This window comes from Camelus ferus, chromosome 16 (genome assembly GCF_009834535.1).
Source record: "Camelus ferus isolate YT-003-E chromosome 16, BCGSAC_Cfer_1.0, whole genome shotgun sequence".
NCBI classification, from domain to species: Eukaryota; Metazoa; Chordata; class Mammalia; order Artiodactyla; family Camelidae; genus Camelus; species Camelus ferus.
In genome coordinates this window covers 20371896-20394582 of record NC_045711.1, presented here as the reverse complement: position 1 = coordinate 20394582, position 22687 = coordinate 20371896, and the positions used below count along the sequence as shown (strand labels likewise).

Here is a 22687-nt window from a genome sequence, read left to right as displayed (position 1 = left end):
CCAAGACCAAAATGGCTGTTCGCGGTGCTTCGCGGTGCTTCCCGGCGTCCGCCCCTCGCCATCCGCCCACCTGCCCCGCTGGGCCTGGGGCGCGGCGCGCAGGCCCGTCGCCACCAAGCCTCGGACGCCCCGTGGGGCTTGAATATCCAGACAGGGGGCTCGGACCCCGAGACCAGAGCAGGCTGCGCGGGGTGATCCCTCACCACACGCGCACCAGACCACGCGCACCCAAGGCCTGAGGATGCGAGCCAGCGGCGCTTCCCCCGCCAACGCCGGATCCCGGCTGCGCCGCCCCGGTCCTCGACCCTGGCTGGGCTTTCGGGCCCAGGACCCCGGTCCCTGGCTCCCAACCCGCAACCCCGGCCGGGCCGCTCGTACCTGGTCTGGGCGCGGGCGGCGGTGCGGGCGGCAAAGGGAGAGCGAGGATGGAGTGCGCCGCGGAGAGGAGGCCGGGCCGCTGCCGTCTCTCTGGCTCCCTCTAGGCCCGCGCCGGCGCTATTTAACCGCGGCCGTCCCCGCGCGGACACGCCACATGGGCTGACAGCTTGGCTGCGCCGCCCAGGCCAATGAGCGTCGGGGCTGCGCCCCGGGACCAGGCGCGCCGCCGCCAGTGGGGTGATGCGGCGCGCTGCCGCCAGGAGCCGGGACCGTGCGCGGGGACGCGCCCAGGGGGGGTGCTGGGCTGGGGGGCCGGGGACTCGGGGGGGGGCGGGGCGGGGGGCGGGGCGGGCGCGGCGTCACCCCCGTCCTCCGATTTCCGTTCCGCGCCCCACGCCTCCCGGGGCCGCCCCCACCTCCGGGGCCGAGTAGGCCACGTGTTCATGGCCCGCGGGGGAAGCGGGACGGGTCGTGCTTGGGCCACTTTGGGGTCACTCTGAGGGTCATACTGGGGCCACACTGGAGGCCGGACGGACCCTTAGGCGGACGGACTGACAGGCCCGTGTCCCGGCCGCGCGGAGCCGGGCCGGGGCGTGGCTCACTCCGCCACCGTAGCCAATCGGGGGCCGGGGGCGTGCGCGCTGACCCAATGGCAGCGCTCGAGTGGGCGTTGCTAGGCGATAGGGTGATGGGACGGGTCGCCCTGGGCGCTTTGCCGGCCGCCGCCGGGCGAGTGCGGTTGTTGACCCGGCCGAGGGCGCCCCGCGCGGGGTTACTGCCGGTCACCGCAGCGCAGCGCGGATGGTCCTCCCTGCCCCGCCTCCCAAATTCGCGGGGCGGGCTCGGGAACCAGTGGAGAAGGTCCTGGGGCCGGGCCGGCCCCGGGGCCGGGCGGGCGCGCCTCCGGCTCCCCCGAGGCGGCCGCGGGGACAGGGCACGGCCATTTGGCGAGGGGGCTGTGCACGGACACCTCTCGCTGTGATTTGAACAAAGGAGCCTCCCTGGGCAGAGGCACTCGCTCGCGCACGTGGCCACTAGCACTCACGGGCCCGCACACGCACCAGCAGAGGCTCAGCCCTTCGTCTCTGCTCATCCGCGCACCCTCCCTTGTAATTCCCTTCTCAAATATTTGCCGAATTTACAAAAAAAAAAAAAAAAAAAAAAAAAAAAGCCCTTAACTTGCAGACCAAAAAGAAACAGACGGCCGGCCTTGGGGTCACGTGAGAATCCAAGAAGCCTGCCCTCCTAGCTTGGCGGCCACGCCCTGCGGCGCCCTGGCTCCCTTCTGGGTGGCAGACAGACCCTTCCCAGGCCAGAGGAGCCCTGGCAGTTCCCTGGGGCCAGCCTGCAGCTTCATTGTCATGATCTCAAACTCTGTAGCGCTCCTCGCCCTGCTCTCTGGCAACCCCTTCCACCCTGCCCTCAGGAGCTCAGGGATCATCAATGGAGCAGGGCACTGGCCTGGGGCGTTGAGGAACAGCACAGAACCGGTCTGGCACCAGAACCCAGAGAACACGGCCACACTGCACACACACACCCCACGGTGTCCCCCCAGGCTCCCAGGTAGGTCCCAGTGGCAGCTCCAGCCTTCCCCTTGGCTTGTCACTGCGGGCCGCTGATTCACACACGGGGACGAAGGGCAGGATAGGAAAAGGGGAGAGAAGGCCCCGAGGCCCCACAGCTGAAGTGCTGTCCCAAACAATGTTTCTGTAGGATTTTCTTCTCCTTCCTACTTGAGAGATGTCCAGGACTGTGCTGCACAGATACCCCCAGCTCTTGGTGCCTTAGACTGTCCTTGGCTCGCCTCCTGCTGGTCGGTGGGGCTCTGCTCACTGTAGCCTGCCTGGGGCCCAGGCGACGGGGGACAGTTCTGGGCTGGGGGGCTGGGATTGAGAGCCAGGCTGGAACCACAGGGGGCTGGAGACTCTCGTGGGCTCTGAAGTGCTTCTAGGGAAGATGACAGGGCCTCTCTCCTCACTTTTTCATCTAAAGGAAGCCACATGGCCACCCCTCACTTTAAGGGGCACATGCAAGAAACAGCGGAGCATGGAGGCCACTGGCACCAGCAGCAGCAAAACCGCTCCCAGCCTGCTGCCTCCTGGCAAATCACAAGTGACCCATTGCCGCTACAGTTCCCCAAGTGTGGTGCGCCCAGGATGGACGTATAGATTCTGATCTGCCTTCTTTCCCCAGAGATCGCAGCCTGACAACCAGATAAATGAGATGAAGTTCATGAAAGGTGCACTTTCCAAGGGGCCCGAAGGGGCCCTGCTCCAGGGCCAGCTGGGCCAGGCACCCGAGCATCCTTACCTGGTGGGGCTGCCAACCTTCATGCCTGGCCAGAGTGCAGGCCACATGCTGTGAGGGGCTGCTCTCTCCTCCTCTTGGTGGAAGGACATCCGGGAGTGAGGCAACCCTCCCTCTTCCACAGAAATGTGCCCCCTCAGGAGGGCTGCCTGTCTGCCACGGGCACACCAGCTGCACATCTCTCTTCAGGCCCCCTGAGCCCAGACCAGGCCCCAGGCCATGACCCTGAGTGCCCCTCGGGCTGCCTTTGGTCCCCCCAACCCCAGGAGGAGAGGTGAGGGTCACAGGGCAGGCAGCCAGCTCAGGCCAGGAGTGAGCTTCGTGCAGACCCACGCACTGTGTGCCTGGCAGCTCCCCACAAGCTCTCTGCATGTCTCCAGGTGAAGCTCTCTGGGCACACCTGCCTCATACCTCCCCTTGTGGACCAGGAAGGCTCAGCCCTGGTCATGGAGTGAACCGTGAAATCTACAAGGTTGTGGCAGGCTTCCCGGGAGGTTCAACACCAGATTTGAGACTACGTGCTGCTGTGGTCCGGGACTGTAATGGGCTCTGTATTCTAAACTAAAATACAAACGGTGGAGCAGGTGTGCTGGTGCCCAGAGCACTGGCGGTCGAACCTTCGACTCACTGAAAACTTGGCCGCGAGAGCCACCGTGCAAAGCCCAGGAACCTTTTACTGTGCTCCCCAAGTTAAAAGAGCCATTCGAGGCTCTGCGGGCGGGTGGTCCGTGAGGCTCCTTACAGCCCTGGAGAGGCTGCTCTCAGCTCACTGCCCCCACCTACACTTGAGTGCTGGTGTGCCACATATGTCCCTGACCCTGCAGAGGGGATGCAGCACCAAGGAGGAGGAGGGGGAGAAGCAGAGGCGAGGGTGGGGGAGAGGATGTGGGGGTGGGGAAGGGGAGGGAGGGAGAGCAGTGGAGGCAGGGCGGCCAAGGAGGTCATTCCTTGGAGTTGTAGTTACGAATCTTGGGGGGCTGCTGGCAGCCTTGAGGTTTTGCCGGACGAGCCCCGGGGTGTCCAGTGGGCTTGCCCCTTGCTTGGGCTTCCATCTTCGTCCCTTCGACGGCAAAGGCCACCCAGGGCCTGGTGGGGCTCCCCTCGGGGTGCTGGAGGCCGTAGGCTGCTGGAGATGCTGGGCGCTCTAGCAGGTGAAGAGAAATCAGAAAAGAAAGCAAGTCATTATGGGGCAGGGAAGGGTAGAAAAGGGCAGTGGACTCAGAAAGCTGGGCTTGCGGACTGTGAGCGGCCTTGCTTCTGGCCCGTGGGAACCAAGAGCCTACACCCACCCAGCTTGCTGCAGGAGCCCATGCTGGCCAGAGGCCCTTCCAAGGGAACTGGCCCTGTGTCCTGGCACAGAGGGTCTGGGTGGGCACGTGCTCTCCAGATGCTCCGCAGGGCCTGGGCCTGCCCGTCTACTGGGCACTCAGGACATTTGGCCCCTAAAACGGCATCTCCTGTTGTGCGCATTTCGTAACGGGTCCCACGGGGGTGCAGAGGTTAATGGTTGACTCATGACACTTCCCAGCCTGTCACGCCCCCACTCCCCGCCTTCTGGCCATGCTTGTCAGGCGCCTCCAACCGCCCAGCAGCCCTGACATGCGTGGCCAGGCGCAGGCCAAGGACCTGGGGGCTGCACCACACCTCGTGGGCATGGGCAGCCCTTGCAAGTGTCAGCGATGACTGTCTTTGTGCCACGGCACTGTAGGTGATTTTTCAAAAGCCCTTTGAGCTTCTCTCTCTAGTACCCTAGTTTTTAGAACTCAGAATGTACTTCTTTTGTAAAAATACCAAGACGATGTTATTAAAAACCAATTGTGAGATGCCAGCTCGGGGCGGCTCTCCCCCAACAGTGGGCCCCACAGGCAGGGCGGGGGTCTGGAGCCCCAGGAGGGTCCACACCAAAGGAGAACGTTGCCCAGGCGTGAAGACAGGGTAGGTGGGGTGGCTCACCCGTGCGACGCGTGCTCAGTGTCACTGAATCCACCACCCTGGGCCTGGCGGTGTGACAGTCTGGAGGGCCTGCCCAGCACATGGCCATGTGCTGCACAGGGGGGACCGCTGGATGGGACCAACCTGGGCGAGACCTGAAGACCAGGACTGGCCAGCGGGGTGGCTGCACAGCCTCCAAGGGCAAAAGGGACAGGGCTGGCATGGAGCCGGGAGGTGGGGAAAAGACCCAGGGCTGCAAGCACACATGTCCCGCACTCCGGGGTGCCATGAGCCAGGCACACCCAGGGCCCTGCCCTCCTATATCCTCGTGTTCCTCCTGCTCCTCTGGCATCTGGAGACTTCTAGAACCGCCCCTCCTTCCCTGGGGCCTTCCCAGGGTCACGCCCAGTAGCCTCCCTGCTGTACCCTCAGACCCAAAGCTGGGCCTGCCCTGCCTTCCTCCGGGCACCTAGAGGGTGGGTCCCTGGGCGTCCTCACGCTCCCCTCTGCCTCCTGTGACGCGGCTGCTTCCCTTTCATTAAGAATATGCCTGTGTCTCTGGTTCTTCAACCCCACACCAACTCCTCCTCCACACAGACCCTCCTAGCCCAGATGCCTTTACAAGTTAACCTGTGGGTTTACCTGCAAAGGAACCTCTGGTCCGCTCCATCCTGCCACCTGGGCCCCATGTTTGCTTGGTCTCCTTTTGGAATGCAGTGGCCCTGGGGGAGGGGCAGGGACAGGACCCTGAACACTGTGGTGCTGGGGGGTCCCTCTCTCCCCCCTCAGGGGTTCCATGGGTGTAGCCTGAGTTCATCCCAGAGGCACTGTCTGAGGAATTCCTGGGGATAGCAGGGTGGACGGAGAAGGGACAGCCCCGGTCTCAAGACCTTGGCTTGGGAGGCCCAGCTCCCTGTGACCAGCTGTCAGGAGCCAAGTGCCTGGCAGGCGGTTCCCCTGTTCGCTGGGAGCACAGGCTGGGCAGAACCCCCGCTTCCTGCCTAGGGGCAGGGCCCCTGAGCTGTGGGCAACCAGCTGGTTTCTGTCCTCTCCCTTCAGAGTTGCCCTGAGGGTGACTGGCTTCTCCAGAGCAGGGCAGTGCCGGCTCAGACACGAAGCTCTCTATTCTAAACTAAAATACAAACGGCGGAGCACGTGTGCTGGTGCCCAGAGCACTCGCAGTCGAACCTTCAGCTCACTGGAAACCCGGCCGCGAGAGCCACCATGCAAAGCCCAGGAACCTTTTACTGTGCTCCCCAAGTTAAAAGAGCCATTCGAGGCTCTGCGGGCGGGCGGTCCGTGAGGCTCCCTACAGCCCTGGGGAGGCTGCTCTCAGCTCACTGCCCCCACCTACACTTGAGTGTCCCCCAAGTTGGAAGAACAAACCTCTCATTTCCCAGTGTTAGAGATGTTGCAACGACGCTTCCTTGAGGACTGAATGGCCTTCCTAGAGGCTGCTCATGGTGACAGAATGTGGGTGCGGCCAAGCTTTCACGTAGCCTCCTCCATCTCTGCACTGAACTGTGCTGAACAGACACCTTTGAGTCCCTCCAGGGACACAGGGATGAGGTTCTGTATAAGGAGCCACATGAAGAACACACCACAAGAAGAGCTCACAAAGGAGAAAGCAAATTCAGAAGAAGCTGCTGGAGAAACAGGGAACTCAGAGCTACAGACACCCACAGCAATCCAAGTGAGAATTCCAGAGACTGCTGCTTGGACGGTGGCGGTGTGCCGGAGTGGGAGGAGGGGAGTGTGTGGAGAACCTGCCTGTGACGTGGTCACAAGTCTGAGAAACCAGTAGGGCTGCGAACATGGGTGTGAGCAGATGAACCCATCCGAGGGCAAAACCAGAACATGTAACTTACGAAGCAGCAGAAGAAAACTTGCTGTCACCAGTGAGCAGCAGGAATGTAGAAAAATGAAACAGAAAGAACGTAAATAAATTGGAAATAAATAATATGGAGAATGAAGTCCAATATGTAAGAGTTAAATAAATATTAATGAGTTCAGCTCACTAAAGAAGAAAAAAATTCTCAAATTGGAGCTATTGAAAAAAAAGCAAAGATCCAACAAGATGTTGTAAAAGGACCCATTTAAAACAAAAGACGAATAAAAACTGAAAATAAAAAAATAAAATACAATTAGGCATAAAGTGTCACAAGGGGCAAAGAAGAACTGTGCACTGGTGAAGGGACAACTTCACAACACATTAAGTGACATCTGATAGAGCTGCAGAGCGAAACAGATAATCCCAAACAGGCAGATGAAAGTTTCAATCACCCCTGTTGATCACAAGCCACACAGAGATGGCAAAGATTTAGTTAGTGGAACTAACTGGCTTGAGTTATTAGATACAGAGATGTATATTCAATATCTTGTAGTAAACTTTAATGAAAAAGAATATGAAAATGAATACGAAAATGAATATATGTGTGTATATGCATGACTGGGACACTGTGCTGCGCACCAGAAACTGACACATTGTAAGTGACTGTGCTCCAATTTTTTAAAAAAATAAATAAATAATTTAATTAACTGTTAATAAAGTTCTTAAAAATATACCATTATCAAGTAAAGTTTGTCCCAGTAACACAAGGCTGGTTCAAGTATCAGAAAGTCTACCACCATATTTCACCACAATAAACAAATTAAAAAAATATATATATATATGATTATCTCAATCAATGCAGAAAAAACATCGAATGAGGTTTAACAAGTATTTATGATGAAAACTCTTAGTGAATCAAGAATGCAAGGGGAAATATTAACTTGACGGAGGCTATTTTGTAAAACACACAGCCATCACTTTACTGAGTGGAAAACCAGCCTCAATCCCTTCAAGTCAGGGAGGAAGACAAGTTGTCCCCCGTGACGCTCCCAGGGCCCCAACCAGCTCTGCAAGGAAAGCAAAAGAAGTAAGGAGGGTGAGAAGAGAAGGGAAGAACCAGTCGCTGTCTGAAGACAGCATGACTGTTCCCGCAGAGGAAGCAGCCCTAGAGACGTGTGAACTGCTTGCTGGTGTGGACACGGACTCAGCAGGGTGGGGGGCAGGCCTGCCGGGCATCCCAAGCACCCCCCCCACCCCAGAACGCAGCAAATAGAAGGAGGCTCTGGACATGGGGTCTCACGGGGACGCAGCCGGACTGCCCTGTCGTCAGGGTCTGTGGCCGGAGGGTGGCTGCTGGTTTCCATGGCGGCTCCCGCCACCAGCACCTGGTGGCCTCCACTCAGCTAAGGGGGACCCAGACCATCGTCTCTTTACAGAGGGAGTGTGGAGTTTGCAGTGTTTTCCAGGGAGCAAATAACCTGTGCGAATCAGGAAGACAGAAGCGGGGTTTGATACGCTATACACTGATTTCCAATTTTTTTTTTTTTAAGTTGAGGTGCTATTTCATCAAAGAAAATCTCGAGTGCAGGCCTCCAGTGAAGGGCAGCTCTGGCTGCGATGAGGGTACAAGGCCTCCAGCCTCTCTCGAGGCCCTTCCGAGGGACCAGACGCCCTGGGGGAAGACCCTGCCCTGATGACCTCCCCAGGAGTCCTCAGCGCCGCAGGGGAGAATAATTAAGAGCCCGAGTGAGTAAACACACAGGAATGAGAAGAATCCGGAGGCAGGAGGCCTGGTCTCTCCCACTTTGGCTCCTCTTCATTCAGCCTGTGTGGGACTCTGCTCTCCCAGACGAGCTACTGAGGCTGGAGCAGGGCCCCGGGGCAGGAGGGGCCCCGACAGCCGTGCTCATCGGAGCCACGCTCATCCACAGCGCCCCCAGCTGGAGGATGCTGAACGCAGATGATCCTTACTTGTTTTTTTTAAAAAAAAAGATTTCTATTGAGCTGTAATTTACATACAATAAAGTGTACCCGCTGGACGTGTCCATTTCAGGGGGCTGTAGAAAACGTGCTCATCCATGTACCGTCGCTCGCAGTGTCCCTGCTCCTGCCCTGAGCAACCAGCACCATCACTGCCGAGATGGATGGTTTCCAGTTTCCCGGGACAGGAGGACACCAGGCCTTGCCTGATGCCTCGTTCTTGCAGAGGCCAGTAGAGACGTTTCCGAGACTCACTCCCCTTGTCACACGTGTCGGGGGCTCTCTCCTTGCGGGCAGTGGTCCTTCCTGTGGCTGCACAGTCACTTGCTTTCCCACTTATCTGCCGGTGGGTGTCTGAGTTGTCCCCAGCCCGACCTGTGTGTTAAGGCCTGCGGGTGCACGATGGAAGTGAGTGGTTGGGTGGTGCAGTCAGCAGACACTGCATGTCTAACTTCACAAGAAACTGCCCCGCTCTTTCCCAAGGCAGCTGGGCACAGCGCGCTCCGCCAGGTGTGTGCGAGGTCCAGCTGCCCCTTGATGACGCCATGCTTTTGTGTGTGTTCGGTCGTCTGAGTGAACACGCAGTGGCACTTTGCTGTGGATTGAACTTCCATTTCCCTGACGGCTACTGATGAACACCTTTCATGGGCTCGCTGGCCATCAGCATCTCTTCTTTTGTAAAGTGTCTTTTCAAGTGTTTTGGCTATTTATTTATTTACTGTTTAATGGATTGAACCCAGGACCTCATGCATGCTAAGCACATGCTCCACCACGGAGCTATACCCTCCCCCCTTGGCTACTTCTAAATTGGACTTATTTGTTTACTACTGAGTTGTCAAGTTCTTTGTCCGTGTGGATTCCAATATTTTACCCCAGCCCACGGCTCATCTTCTTGGCAGGGTCATGGGAGAAGCAGGACGCGAACATTTTGATGAAGTCCAAGCTATCCGTTTTTTTTTTCTTTATGGTTGGGACCGTTTTTGTCCTAAGAAATTTTCGCCCATCCCAAAGTCACAAAGATTTTCCCCTATGCTTTCTTCTAGAAGTTTTGTACTTTTTAGCTTTAAACTTAGGCCTGTGATGGATTTTGAATTGATTTTTGCATCTGATGTAAGAGTTAAGATTCACTTTGTTCCCCACATAGATACCTAGTTGTTCCAGCACGACTTACTGCATAAACCATCCATTCTCCTTAAACTGCAGTAATTGAAAAATCAGTGAGCAGGTCACTAGCTCAGTGGCAGAGTGCTTGCTTAGTGTGCATGAGGTCCTGGCTTCAGTGCCCAACATCTCCACTGAAAAAAAAGCAATGATCACATACATATGTGCGTATGTGCCTCTATTTCGTCTCTTCTTATGCCAACAACACGCTGTGCTGTTTACCAGAGCTTTACAGCGAGTCTTAAGGTCAAGTAGTTTAAGTGCCTTCAACTTTGTTCTTCTTCAAGACTGCTGTGATATTCTGTATTCTTTGCATTTCCATGTACATTTTAATTTTCAATTTCAATTTTTAAAGCCTGCTGGGATTTTGATTCAGATTCTGTTAAATCTATAGGTAAATTTTGGAAGACATGACATCTTAACATTGACTGTTCCAATCCATGAATATGGTATATATTTCCATTGTTTGGGTCTTAATATTCCCCCAGCGATTTCTTTTGCAGGATATAGGTATTGTGTTCAGTGTGTCCCCAAGTATTTCATGGTTAGGGATGCTATTGTTAATAGTACTTTTTATTGCAGTTTCCAATTTTCATTGCTAGATAGAGTGATACAATTGATTTGGTATATTGATCTTGTACCCTCGGTCTTTGCTAAAGTCACTTTGTCATTCTAGATTTGTTTTGTAGGTTATTTAGAATTTTTTATGTACCAGATAACACAGTGTGTGAGTAAAGACGATTTTACTTCTTCTTTTGCAGGAGGATGTCCATGCTCCCTGTTTTCTTGCTTTATTACACGGCTGGGGCCTCTGGCACGGTGCCGGGGGGAAGGACTGCGCGCGGGCATCCGCCTTTCACCATGAAGTACAACGTTAGCTGTAGACTTCTCACAGATGCCCTCTGTCAGGGTTAAGACGTTTCCTCTGACCCCTAATTTGCTGAGTTTTTTGTTTGTTTGTTTGAGCTGGTGTTCAATTTTGTTGAATACTTTTCCTGTGTGTATTTACACAACTGTATGGTTTTTCTTTTTTTTTTTTTTTTAATCTGTTAATATAGCATATTGATGTTTTAATGTTATACCAACTTGTCATTGCCAGAGTAATACCCACTGGGTCTGGATATCCTAGCCTCTTCATGAATCATTGGGTTTGATATTCTAATATTTCATTAAGAATTTTTTGGTCTATGTTCTTTAAGGATATTGGCCCATAGTCTTTCCTTCCTGGAATGTCTCTGTCTGGCCTTGGTATCAGGGCAGTGCTGGCCTCATGAAATGAACTGCACGTCTTCTGCCACCCTTTACTGTTTGCAAACGTGCTTGGATGGGATTAATATTCTTTCTTAGATGTTTATGTCACCAGTGAAGCCACCTGGCCTGGAGTCTGTGTGGGAAGGCTTTAAGTTCTACCACCAACTGCTTGGAGAGACAGACGCCTAGTCACATTTCTCCTTCTCCTTGAAGCAGGTTTGGTAACGTGGGTCTTGCAGGGAATTTGCCAGTTTTATCAAGCTGTTGGCCTGCAGTTGTTCTTACTTCATGATCATCTCCTTAATACCCCCAGGCCCTGCAGCAATGCCCCCGCTTTCATTCCTTGTAATTTTTAACTGGCTGTTGGAGATTTTCACTACGGTGCTCACATTTTCTTGTCTTTTTTTAGCATGTTGGGCTTTGCTCTTTAGGCAGTCAGGTGCCTCGTTTGGTCATTTCTAAGACTGGTTTTAAACTCTTCCAAGCTAGGTCTAGACAGGCCTGCCCGTCAGGGACAGTGCTACGACCAAGGTGTGCCTTCTCTGGGTCTCGGCTGAGTGACGGCTGGAGCATCCTCCCTACCCCTGAGGGCTCCGGAAATGGTTCAGCTTACAAGCTGTCTTTCCTTTGCCTGGATTTGCGGAGTTTTATTCCATACATCTGTGGGCTAGTACATAGTAAGGACTCAAGAGAATCCCCAGGCAGATTTCTGGAGCTTTCTTCTGCATACCACTCCCCTCTCTGGACTCTCTCCTGTGTCTTCCAGCCCTTCTGCCTCCCCGAATCCTGACTGCTGTTTCCTCCGCCCCGGAAGGCACTGAGCTCTGCTTGGCGATCCCCTCCCTGTGCCTGCAACCCAGAAACTGCCTCTGGGCCGGGAGCCGTGGCACCTGAAAGGCCCCGGCTGTCCTCCTTCCTTCGAGAGTCCCAGTCCTGTGCCGCCTATTTCCCGATATCTGAGAACAGCGTTTTCATATATTCTGTTTATGGAGGGGTGTTGACGTCTAGTCCTCAGCCTGCTCAGAAGCAGGAGTGGGCGCTAGTCATGCTGTGGCCCCAGAATACCCACCACCAAAGTATGAGCCAATCCGGCTACTTCTTAAAGTATTTACTTTGTTTTCAAAGTTATTTCAACACAAGTTTTTTCCTAAGTGGCAGAACTTGTTTCATCATAACAGCCTCAAGAGAAGAGCTAGTAAAGATCTGTTTGACCATCTGTTTCTCGAAAAGTACCTCCCCCAAAGTCTCAGGTTATGGGCATCGGTAAAGGCAGGGAGCTGGAGTTGCTCCCTTAATTCAAGACACTGCACTGCTCCCTCCTTTGAACAGAACGCTGCTTCCTCCGTTTCTCTGGCTGCAGTCACAAGAGGGTGCTGCGGGATGTGCACACCCCTCTCAGGACAGTTTCCTGGGGTCCTGGGCTCTCATTCAGTGCCGCCCTGATGAGACAGGAGGGGGCAGGGGACAGCCGTTCAAGGGGTGATACAGCAGTTCGCATCAAAATGGTGGAAGATCCAGCCCCCCGCAGGCCCTGAGGCTCAGAATGATGAGAGATTTCACTTCTAGCAGATCTTGAGCTTCATTATAGGCCTGACTGTAATGTATCAGCAGGGTGAATAACACGCCCACAGGCACCGTGGCCGTCCCAAGGCTGGCCACAGAAGGTCAGAGTGGGAAGTGGCCACCTTCCTGGGAACCCCAGCCCCTTCCCCAGGCCACTTAGACTGGCCCTCCACGTATTAGCACATGAAGCCACCAAGCCCATAAATACTGGCAACATGGCACCTCGCCGCCACCTCTCTCTCTCTCTTCTGAGACGGCCCGCTCTCTGTCTATGGAGTGTGTACCTACTTTTAATCTGAGCACCCAGCCCCCACACCTCGTGGCCTTTCTCTTGCCTTTCAATGTCTCTCTGAATAAATCTACCTTCACTCAGCTGTGGCTCGCTCTTGACTTCTTTCCTGTGCGAAGCCAAGGACCCACGCTTGGCGGGGCACCTCCCAGGGGCTCAACTGAAGCCTGGGACACGGCCCTCCTCACGCCCCACATCTGTTTTCCTGCATCACTGAGAGTAGTAACAGGCAGAGCCACAAAGACAAAGGTGACACTGGCGACAATGGGGCAGGACACCTTTGCCACAGCGCTCAAGGAGCCTCCGGCCACATTCCCCTCCCCAATGCAGGCACTGTGATGGTGGTGAGCCAGCGCTGAACCCTTCTGACAGCGGCTCGTGTCCCATCCCCGCACACCTAGTGTGGAGGACACACCTCCCTGGTTCACACAGGCCCCCTTCCCCATGGGTGAGGCCTGGCGATCTCTGCGCTGGGTCTGCCCCCTCACCACGATACACCGGGAGCCTGAGGTCCACCTCCCAGAACAGAGCTCAGAGGCGAGGGCCAGTCCCTGGCTTGCACGTAGGTGTGAGGACCACAGATGGGAAGAACAGAGTGGAAGGCTCCAGGTGTGTTTACCCTGAAATCACAAACTGTCCTCCGAGGCCACCTGTCCCGTGTGACTGTCACCTTCTCCTTTGTATCACAGGTCTGCACCACTTGCTCCCCTATTCTCAGCCCCTGGGTTTCAGGACAAACAAAAAGCACCTGTGGGGAGGCCAGATGGCGAGATGCCTGGTCTCAAGTTCAGAGGATGTTTTTACGTCCTCAGAGCACAGCCGAGACAGCAGAGCCACGCTGAATCACAGCCCGACCTCAGAGGAAGGCCCAGAACCCTGCTTCTGAGTCCAAGCAGCCATCAGGGGAGGCCTGGAACGACCTCCTCTCAGACACACACAACTCCAGGAAGAGGTGTGTCCTGGGGCCCACTCGGCAGAGGCCGGGGACACCCCGCAGCACGTCCTGCTGGACGAGGACGCGGCCAGGCGGACCTGCTGCATGTGCTCTGCAGCACAATCACGTGTGCCTCCCAGGGCACGAGAACCTCAGAGCGCTGGAGGTCACTCTGCCAGAGGCTGTCCCCTGTGGCTGGGGTCAGGCTCCCCAGGCATGGAGCTCACAGGCTGAACTGCAATTTGGACGGTGCTTTGATTTTTTAACTAGTTGCCAATATTCAAAAGCTGAAACCTTCCATATAAAACACAAGATACCCAGCATTTCTTAAAGAAACGGAAAGATCTGGCTCGTTCGGCCTACACTGCCAGGGAGGGGCAGCTGTGGGCTGGCATCGCCCACTGCTTCTGCTGGACAGGCCAGCCGGCCAGCCCCCAGCCCCGTGTCAGCACTGCCCGGGAGGCAGACACCTGCTGCCTGGCACCCGGACACTGACAGCTGGACTCTCCTCAGCCAGGTGGGCTGAGGGGCTGGAGCCAGGCGGCTTGGATTCTGGTTGTGACTCAGGAACTGGGGGCTGTGTGACCCTGGGCAACCTGCCCAGCATCTCCAGGCCTGGGCATCTTGGTCTGATGCTGAGGGCTGGCCTCCAGGAGCTCCTGGGCAAGGAACCCAGTGTGGTGGACGGAGGCCTGGGCTAACAGCTACGGTGGCGCCATGTGAGCAAGGGTGGGGCTGAGAACAGGAGGTGGCTTCCCAGGCCCTCAGATTAAGAGCAGCCCGGCAGGTGTGGTCCAGGTACCACCTGTGCAGTGAGATCTGCAGAGAAAAGCTCTTACACACAGGGGGGTTAAAAATAACTGCGGATTAGCAGCCAGTTAACAGGCTCATGCAGGCCTCATCTTATAAAGCTTATGCAACCCTTGTTAAAGGGAAAAAATTTAATTTTGGAAGAAAATGGAATTTTCAAAAGAACAAAAATTTAAAGAAGAAAACCCTAACACTGTACTCTTGAAAAGCTTTATCCCCTCTCGCTCCCTCATCCCTGGGGGAGGCAGGTGGGGGACACCCAGGAGAAAGCGGGTCTCCCCAGACCCCACAGCAGAAGCCGGGTGCTGCACTGCTCAGAATGCAGCGGGGAAGGCGGTCGGCCCCTGGGGCAGGCCCAGTGGTGCCTGTCTTTCTGCGGGAGGCCACATTCCTCCCAAGCTCCTGCCCACTATCCGTGTGACCCCAGGGACAACCTTGGCCCCTCCTGACATCCGCCCAGAGCCCTGAGGAGGAGGCGGGGGTGGAATGCCGGCTGGGACTTGGGAATTCTGACTACCTGGCCTTGGGTGGTGACTCGGTGCCCTGGGCCTTGGTGTCCTCACTTGAAGACGGGGACCCAGTGGCTGGAGTGCCTTGGTTTACTGTGAGGAGCAGGGCCTTCGCTCTGGTGAGCCTCCAGCTGGACTCCGCTCTTTGAGAAATCGCTCAGATGGCCGTATTTATTATGGTAACAATTGGTATCCAGCCCCACCCTCCCCTGAGCCCAGCCCCCTCCCCAGAGCAGGCCTGCCGCCCCTTTCGGAGCACTTTTCTACCCTCCTGTGTCCCAACTTCATGACCACACGAACACGCATCTTCTTCCGTTGCAAGCTTTCATGGTCACCTTGGAAAAGGGTGCAAACCTGAACGACCCACAAACCACACAGAAAATGGCCAATCTCACCCACAATTTGAAAACTGCAAAATAAAATCAATGATGAAATACCATGTTTCACCTATCAGATAGGCAAACAGGAAAATGCCCGATGAAGACCTGCCAGTGCTGGAGAGAGGACAGGTGCTCTGCCCCATGGCCGTGGACATGAATTGAGCCAACGCCCACAGGGTGATTTGGTAACACCCTCAGAGCTCAAACCACCCACACCTCTGACCCAGCAATTCCAGGTTTAGACACACCAGATCCATGAGTGCCCCGCAGGCACCGCAAGCTCACTGCAGCGCTGCTGAAGCTGAGGACTGCAAGGGATCCCAATGTCCCTGAACGCGAGACAGGCTAACGTGGCGGGCCACTCAGCTGCCACAGGGCCTCTCCGCTCCACGTCCACCGCTGCAGAGTGACGCTGCAGACAGAGGCTCAGAAGCGGGAAGAGGACACACACGCACATTTCAACACACCCTCTACAGCCAGGGTGGCGTGCGGGCCCGTCCGAGGGGAGCGGGGAGCTGGACGGACAGCCAGGTGACCGGGGACGGGAGGAGGAGGCCGACTGTCACCTGGAGCCCCCTGCGCTGTTTTAGTTTCTTAGCCACGTGGGGCTGGACGGGTCTTCAGCCCCTCTGCGCCAGGGGATGCGCCACACGGCGCTGAGAGGGGCCACCTGCACACGCAGCGGGGACACATGGGAGGCTGATGACTCCCACAGCCCCCGGGACAGACCCACCAATAAATGCCCTCCAAGAAGGCCGAGCGGCCCGGCCTTGCCCCCCAAGGGCTGCCTGGCCTCGAGCTCAGATGCCTGTCTTTTCTGGTGCCGCCCGGGCTGTGTCCGCCCTCACGGTGCACCTGCTCAGCCTGGATGACTGACTTTTGCCATGTTGGAAATCTCTTTCTAGTTGGGTTAGTTATGAGGTTAAAAAAGAAGAATCTTAGAAATCAGGATTTTTAGGTCACATTTAAGGTTATCACCTTCTAGTCGCTTGTAAATAGTTCCAATTCTGTGTATTTTCAGGTTTGATTTGAAGGCATTTAACGGCGCCCGGCCGCGGTGGAGCGTGTGGTCAGAGGTGGGAAGTGGGGGAGAGGCCCACACCCGCCCTCGGCTCCGACATGCCTCTCAGCCCAGGCGGGGCCTCTGCCCTGCGCCGTGGTGCCCAGCCCAGGCCCACAGTTTGCCAGAGCAGCTGATGTGGATGAGGGCTGGGCATCACTCCACCCTCTTCCCAAGCATGTTACTGCTCTAGATATCGCAAAATCTAGTTTCTTAGCTTCAAGGAAAACTCTGTGCCTCTTTTGTTAGACTTGCACTCACTGGTTACTTCAATTTGGAGAAAACAGCTATCTTTCTAATATATTTTTTTTGTAAAGGGTTTTTTTTTTGTTGTGTAACATAATTTAAGGCAATAAATTTTTTAAAAGAATTTCACACATGTTCTGATTCTTTCCACAGCCCATCAACCCTTAGTTCCTCCAACGTCTGAGTTGTCATCTTCAAGACAGCCCTTCCAGTAATGTTTGCTCAGTCAGCAGCTGTCAGTCCACAGTTCTTCTCGTCGGGCTTCTATGATGTCCAGCGGAACATGAGCACGGTTCAAAGGCTCCTCACCGGGAACCTGTGGGATCCAATTTTCTCAAGCAGCTGACTTCGGGACTATCACATGTTTGGGGTCGGGGAAGACGGGTCTGCCTGGCTCTGAATTTCAGGCACCCTCTAAATATGCATTCAGTTCAAATCATTTACTCCTAAGCTCGACACACCCTAGACCAGTGCTGATCGTTGCCAATTCCCAAGATAAAAAAGTTTGACTGTTACTATGTTTTTCATAGTTTATTTAGCAGCTCTGTCTTGTAGTTCCTTCCACAGATCTAACATGTAGTTAGTTCTGTGAGTAAAGGAAACCACAGTTACTCTATGAGGCATTGACAGTGATGCAGGTCTACGAAGACGTATCTCTCTAATACTTAACACTTCTATCCAGGAAGAGTCTGTTTTTTCAAATCTTACACGTTTTGGAAAACGCAGAGTATCTTCTCTAATCACAGGTGCTCCCTGAGCCCCAGCTCCACTGGCTGGGCTCCCACTCTTCCCGGTTATCTCCCTCCATGTCCTGCCTGAGCTGGCCAGGGGTCAGGGGTCAAGGAAGACGCCCCCCCCCCCCCAGTTCTCCCAGCAGATGGAACAGAATGAAGATAAAGGAGGCCAGTGCTGAGGGGGAGGGGGATCCAGGTGAGGGGTGAAGCCTCGGAGGAGGTGAGGGCTTCAGGGGAGAGGCAGGTGCGGGGAGAGGAAGGTGGAGGGTGCCCACGTGTGGTGGAGGTCTGCAGGTGGGGGCAGGAGGGAGCTGGGCTGCACGTGTGGGAAGGAGGAGGGACAGGGTGGGAGTCCCTAAGCCACTGCTGCCAGGAAGTAGGGCGGGGGCAGGGGACTATCCTATGAGAAGACGGTGAGAGGAGGCTGGGCCTGGAGGGGCCACATCCCTTGGATCATGGATTCAGGAGGTTGGAGGAGGGGGCTGCGGTGGCCACAGGGTCTGGGGTTTGGGGCCGGGGTCCGTCTAACCGGGGCTGTCAGGCTGGGGCCCCACCTTGAGATGGAGCTGCAGCAGGACTTGGCCAGGCCTGCGGGGGCGCGGCAGGGGCGGCTCGGGTCCCACCTCAAAACCAAGAGGAGTGGGGCCTGTGTTACTGCAGACGCCACACTAAGCTGCAAAGTTCCTGGGCCCTGCCCTCCACTCAGCCTGCAGCCTGCGTTCCTGCCGCCTCACAAGGCGCTTCTGCTTCCTATGAACTGAAGTGTGTCCGGGGGGAGGGTGCAGGTCAGCAGGAGCGCGCGTGCTAGGTGGGCGCCAGGTCTTGGGTTCGACCCCCAGCACCTCCTCTAAAGATGAACAAGTAAATACACAAGCCTGCCCCCCACAAATACACAAGTGAAAAGAAGCAACTCTCAGACGCGTGGAGAGACCACCACTGCGTGACGGGAGAGGCCCCGATGACAGTGACGGGGGCCTGATGGCGCGGCGGGGTGGGGGTCAGGGGGAAGCGGTGCCGGCCTTGGTGGGGTGGCTGATGGGACCCAAACCTCCGACAAAGCAACGCCCTCGGGAAGTCACGCTGACGCGGCAGCACGCGCACCAGGCAGCGGTGCGGTGGGGGCCGGTTGCCGCGAGCTGATCTGGGAGAGACTCTGGGCTTCACACGGCGCCCCCTCCGCCCTCTCACCACACCTAGTCTCACATGGCCCCCACAAAGGTCGCCCCTCAGATGGATATTCCTAAGACCCTCACGGTTGACCATTAGAGTGGGCGAGCTCCCAGTGGCCAAGGACACGCTCTGGCCACCTGTCCTAGGGTCTCATTGTACACGGCACACCAAGCCCTTGGGCAGCGATGGTCCCTGTGGCCCGTGGACCCCACTCAGAGTACACGTGGTCCCCTTGACGCAGAGTTAGGGGACACAGTCTGTCCCTGGGAGACGCTCAGGGCGCGGGATTTACAGACCCCTAAGCCCCGCTCACTCTGCGGCAGGTCAGCCTGAGAGCCACCCCACACCATCCTCGGGCAGCGGCGCCTACCTGGAGCTGAGTCATCCGGGGAGGTGAGGCCGGAAGGGCTGGATCCCAGGTCGAGTAACTTCCAGGTGTCTTGGAGGGAACTGCTGACAACTGATGAGGACCCTTGGGTATGGGGGCCACGTTCCTCCTGGAATTCCTGAGCCAGGCGTGGCTTTGGGGACTGGTTTTCTTTCTGAGGAGTTGATCTGCAAGTCACTGTGGGGACTGGGTGCTGCCTCTGAAAGTCAGAGAAGAGAATTACCCCGGAAAGCCACCCTCTCTCCAGCCTGAGGAGGCAACAGGGCTCCCAGCCCCCTGGGGCGAGGTGATGGGGGGGGGGACTGGACCAACGCCCTGAGGCCCTGTCTCAGCAGCCACACCCAGAAGGGCCCTCGAGGGGCCTGTGTGCTCCCTCCACCAATGCACCGCTGGGACCCACCCGCAGAGGCCCCATCATCCCCAGGGAGGCGCCTGGTGACCGAAGCACTGTCACTCGGGGCAGCGGCCACCCTCTGACCCTGAGAACTCTGGGTCTGGGTGAGTCCTGCCCAGGGATGCCACACAGAGACCCTGGTCCTGGTGGGTCCTGCATACCTGCCTGGGCCTCGCCATGCAGCCTGGCCCAGTGTCCTTTCTGCAGACTGTCTGTGCCAAGTGAGCTTGGCTCTTTCCCACGCATTCAGAGAAACATTCTCTCTTGGCATTCTTAGAGTCCTGGCACGGGCGTTTAAATAAAGGAAGTTGAGTGTTCGTGGGTCACTGATGGGGTGTGTTAGGAAGAAACGCTACTCCCCAGATTTCTGGTATTAGGGACTTACCAGGCTCTGTGACAAGCCAGAGAGGGTGGTGAGGCCTCCTGGGGTCCACCAGCCAGGACGGGCGTGATGGCCTCTAAGTCACCCCCACCCTCCCAGGAGACCGGGCTTTTGCACAGCACACAATCCTTTCCCTGGTGCCCAGGAAGACAATTTTAAAAGATGCATTTTTAACCTAGCATATTGGCAAAGATTCCAAAAATAAATACCTAGGTGGGGAAAACTATCTAATTAAACATACATATGATACAGTTTGTAATTTAGTAAAATAGCAGGAAATGCACTGAAATGTTACTGGTAACTATGCTGGAGTGCTGAAAGTTGGAAGCTTTTAAAATTGTGTTAGACATACAGGTGGCCAACAGGCACATGAAAAGATGCTCAACATCGCTAACTATTAGAGAAACCCAAACCAAAACCACACTGAGGTAACACCCCACACCAGTCAGAATGGCCATCACTCAAAAGTCCACAAATGACAGATGCTGGAGAGGCTGTGGAGAAAAGAGAACCCTCCTCCACTGCTGGTGGGAATGCAGGTTGGTGCAGCCACTGTGGAAAACAGTACGGAGGTTCCTCAAAAGACTAGGAATAGACTTACCATATGACCCAGGAATCCCGCTCCTGGGCATGTATCCAGAGGGAACTCTAATTTGAAAAGACACCTGCACCCCAGTGTTCATAGCAGCAATATTTACAGCAGCCAAGACATGGAAGCAACCTAAGTGTCCATCGACAGATGACTGGATAAAGATGTTGTGGTATATTTTTACAGTGGAATACTACTCGGCCATAAAAAGAATGAAATAATGCCATTTGCAGCAACATGGATGGACCTAGAGATGATCACACTAAGTCAGTCAGACAAAGACAAATATATGATATCACTTATATGTGGAATCTAAAACATGACACAAATGAATTTATTTACAAAGCTGAAACAGACTCACAGACACAGAAAACAAACTTATGGTTACCAAAGGGGAAAAGGGGGTGGGGGGAAGGATAAATTAGGAGTTTGGGATTAACAGACACACACTACTTCATACAAAACAGACAGCCAGCGGATCTGGCTGTATGGCACAAGGGACTGTCTGGTGTCTTGTAACGAGCTAGAGTAAGGAAGAACATGTATACACACGTGTACACAGCTGAATCACCATGCTGCGCACCAGAAACTAGCACAGTGCTGCAAATCAACTACACTTCAACTAAGAAAAAACACATATAGTGAAAGAAATAAAACTGTGTTTACTATTCTTTGAAGTTTCTCTACTGAAAATGCAATACTTAAGTAATTAATAAAAGTTGTTAAAAATACGTTTCTTAGTTAAAGGAGTGTTACCTGAGTTGTGAGGTGGGGTTGCAACTGTCCCAGGGGTGGGTCGGGCGCCTCACCTGGGCCCTGGGCCTCAGGGGTGGGAAGGGGGTGACGAGGCGGTTTCCCTAGAAACGAGATGAGGGAAAGGGTCTGTCCTCTGTGTGCACATCGCTTCTGGGGCTCTCCCAAACACTCGAGAAGAAGGGCGTGTGCCCCTCCAGGACCACAGAGGACGCAGGGGAGGACAACTGGGGGCGTGTGACCTGGCGGCTCTTCAGCAGAGCTCGCGAACACCCAGAAACCTTCCACAGCGGCGCACACACCCCAGCAGCCCCTGAGAGTGACGGGCACGTCCATTCAAGGGCCCAGAGCACACCCTCCCTGCAGCAGAGGGAAAAAGGAGCACAAGTTTGTCAACTGGACGGTGAGTCTGGCGCTCAGTGCTTCCGCGTCCTGCCTTACTCAGAAATGATACAGGCATCAAACGAACATTCGTTAACTCAACCTAAAAATCTTGGAATTTATCTTGAGGCTGACGTCCCACAAGGAACAATCACCGTTGAAATAGCATTTCTCAGAACAGATCCGCTTGGCTACACACGGTAGTGAGGGCTCCAGGAGTTCTCCGCCTGTGGGTTACGTGAAAACCAATACAGGGAAGGCAGACGGGGGCTCGTACCGGTGCCCAGCCCAGCAGCGAGGCCCCGCCTCTCCCTTCCTCACCTGTGCCCTAAAGGTCTTTACAGTTACAGTCCCCTCTGCTTCTTTTTGAATGTTTTCTTGTCACGTTTGCCTGAGCTGACAAGCACCGCTTCTCAGGCACCCGTGATCCCAGCTTAGCGCTCAGATCTCCACACAGCCTCTGATCCTACCCTTCTCAAAACAGAGCCCTGACTGTGAAAGAAGGTAAAACGTACAGGGTACCCTTTTCACCCTAAAATTATCCTTGAGATTTCCCAGAGGGCCCTGGAAAATCACAAAGATCTGTCCTTATACAAAGAGGGGTATAATACCCTTTAATGAAAGGAACATGAAAATACACACACACGATGCTGCACACGAGGAACTGACGCGTTGTAACTGGCTGTACTTCAAAAAGAGAGGGGTGCGGGAAATAATTGGGTCTATAAATGTGTTACGGTCGCTGAGTTTCACAAGAGGGATTGCTGGATCAGATGAGGTGCTCAGGCCACCCCATTTCATGTTACATCTGTCGGTAAAATATTACTCATAGAGCAGATCTGAGGGATTTCCTGGCACTCTGTCGGGGCCCTGGCTGCTTCCATGTCCATCCTCATCAGGGTCCTGAAGGGCTCGCCTGGCCGCGTGAGAAAACACGGGTGCAGCGCCTAGAGCTGAAAACTCAGTTACTGCTCTAAGTGTGAACCTGGTGACAGCCTGATTTCGCTCACGGGAACCCAGCATCTTCCAGGCCAGGCGTTCGCAGCTGGGGCTCCGCGTTGCTCCATTGCCATGCCGACCGTCAGGACCAGCTGCTCCACGATTCCTGACTCTCCACTTGATATTCTTGGTGTATTCACAGTGCATTGTTTCAGGATTATTTTCTGTTCTATCTTACGAATTTTTCCTCTGTAAAAATTACGCTCATCCATTTTTATAAGTCAGATACACTGCTCATGGTCTTCTTTGGAAACAGGCATAGACGT

General features: G+C 55.1%; 2 protein-coding genes across 13 annotated transcripts in view; both read right to left on the bottom strand.

Annotated features, from left to right (window-relative positions):
• Window positions 1-499: 499 nt before the first annotated feature.
• LOC116669236 (MAPK-interacting and spindle-stabilizing protein-like) lies at window positions 500-1471 on the bottom strand. The gene is made up of 3 exons (XM_032498234.1): window positions 1440-1471; window positions 981-1219; window positions 500-897 (listed from the first exon to the last, which is right to left on the bottom strand). Exons 1-3 carry the CDS (start codon window positions 1469-1471, stop codon window positions 500-502), a joined length of 669 nt encoding a protein of 222 aa, XP_032354125.1.
• CCDC57 (coiled-coil domain containing 57) overlaps window positions 1281-22687 on the bottom strand; it is a 74197-nt gene continuing 52790 nt past the window's right edge. For 6 of the 12 annotated variants that reach the window (XM_032499122.1, XM_032499132.1, XM_032499131.1 and 3 more), the window contains 4 exons: window positions 21045-21145; window positions 19479-19598; window positions 18906-19122; window positions 1282-3829 (listed from right to left, as the gene is read on the bottom strand). In XM_032499122.1, the coding sequence (XP_032355013.1) occupies window positions 3627-3829; window positions 18906-19122; window positions 19479-19598; window positions 21045-21145 (641 nt within the window). In that variant the 3' untranslated portion in view covers window positions 1282-3626. Of the gene's footprint in view, window positions 3830-11956; window positions 12280-15849; window positions 16948-17147; window positions 17989-18905; window positions 19123-19478; window positions 19599-21044; window positions 21146-22687 lie in introns of those variants that run through there. The other 6 variants (XM_032499126.1, XM_032499123.1, XM_032499128.1 and 3 more) reach the window with 6 other exon arrangements.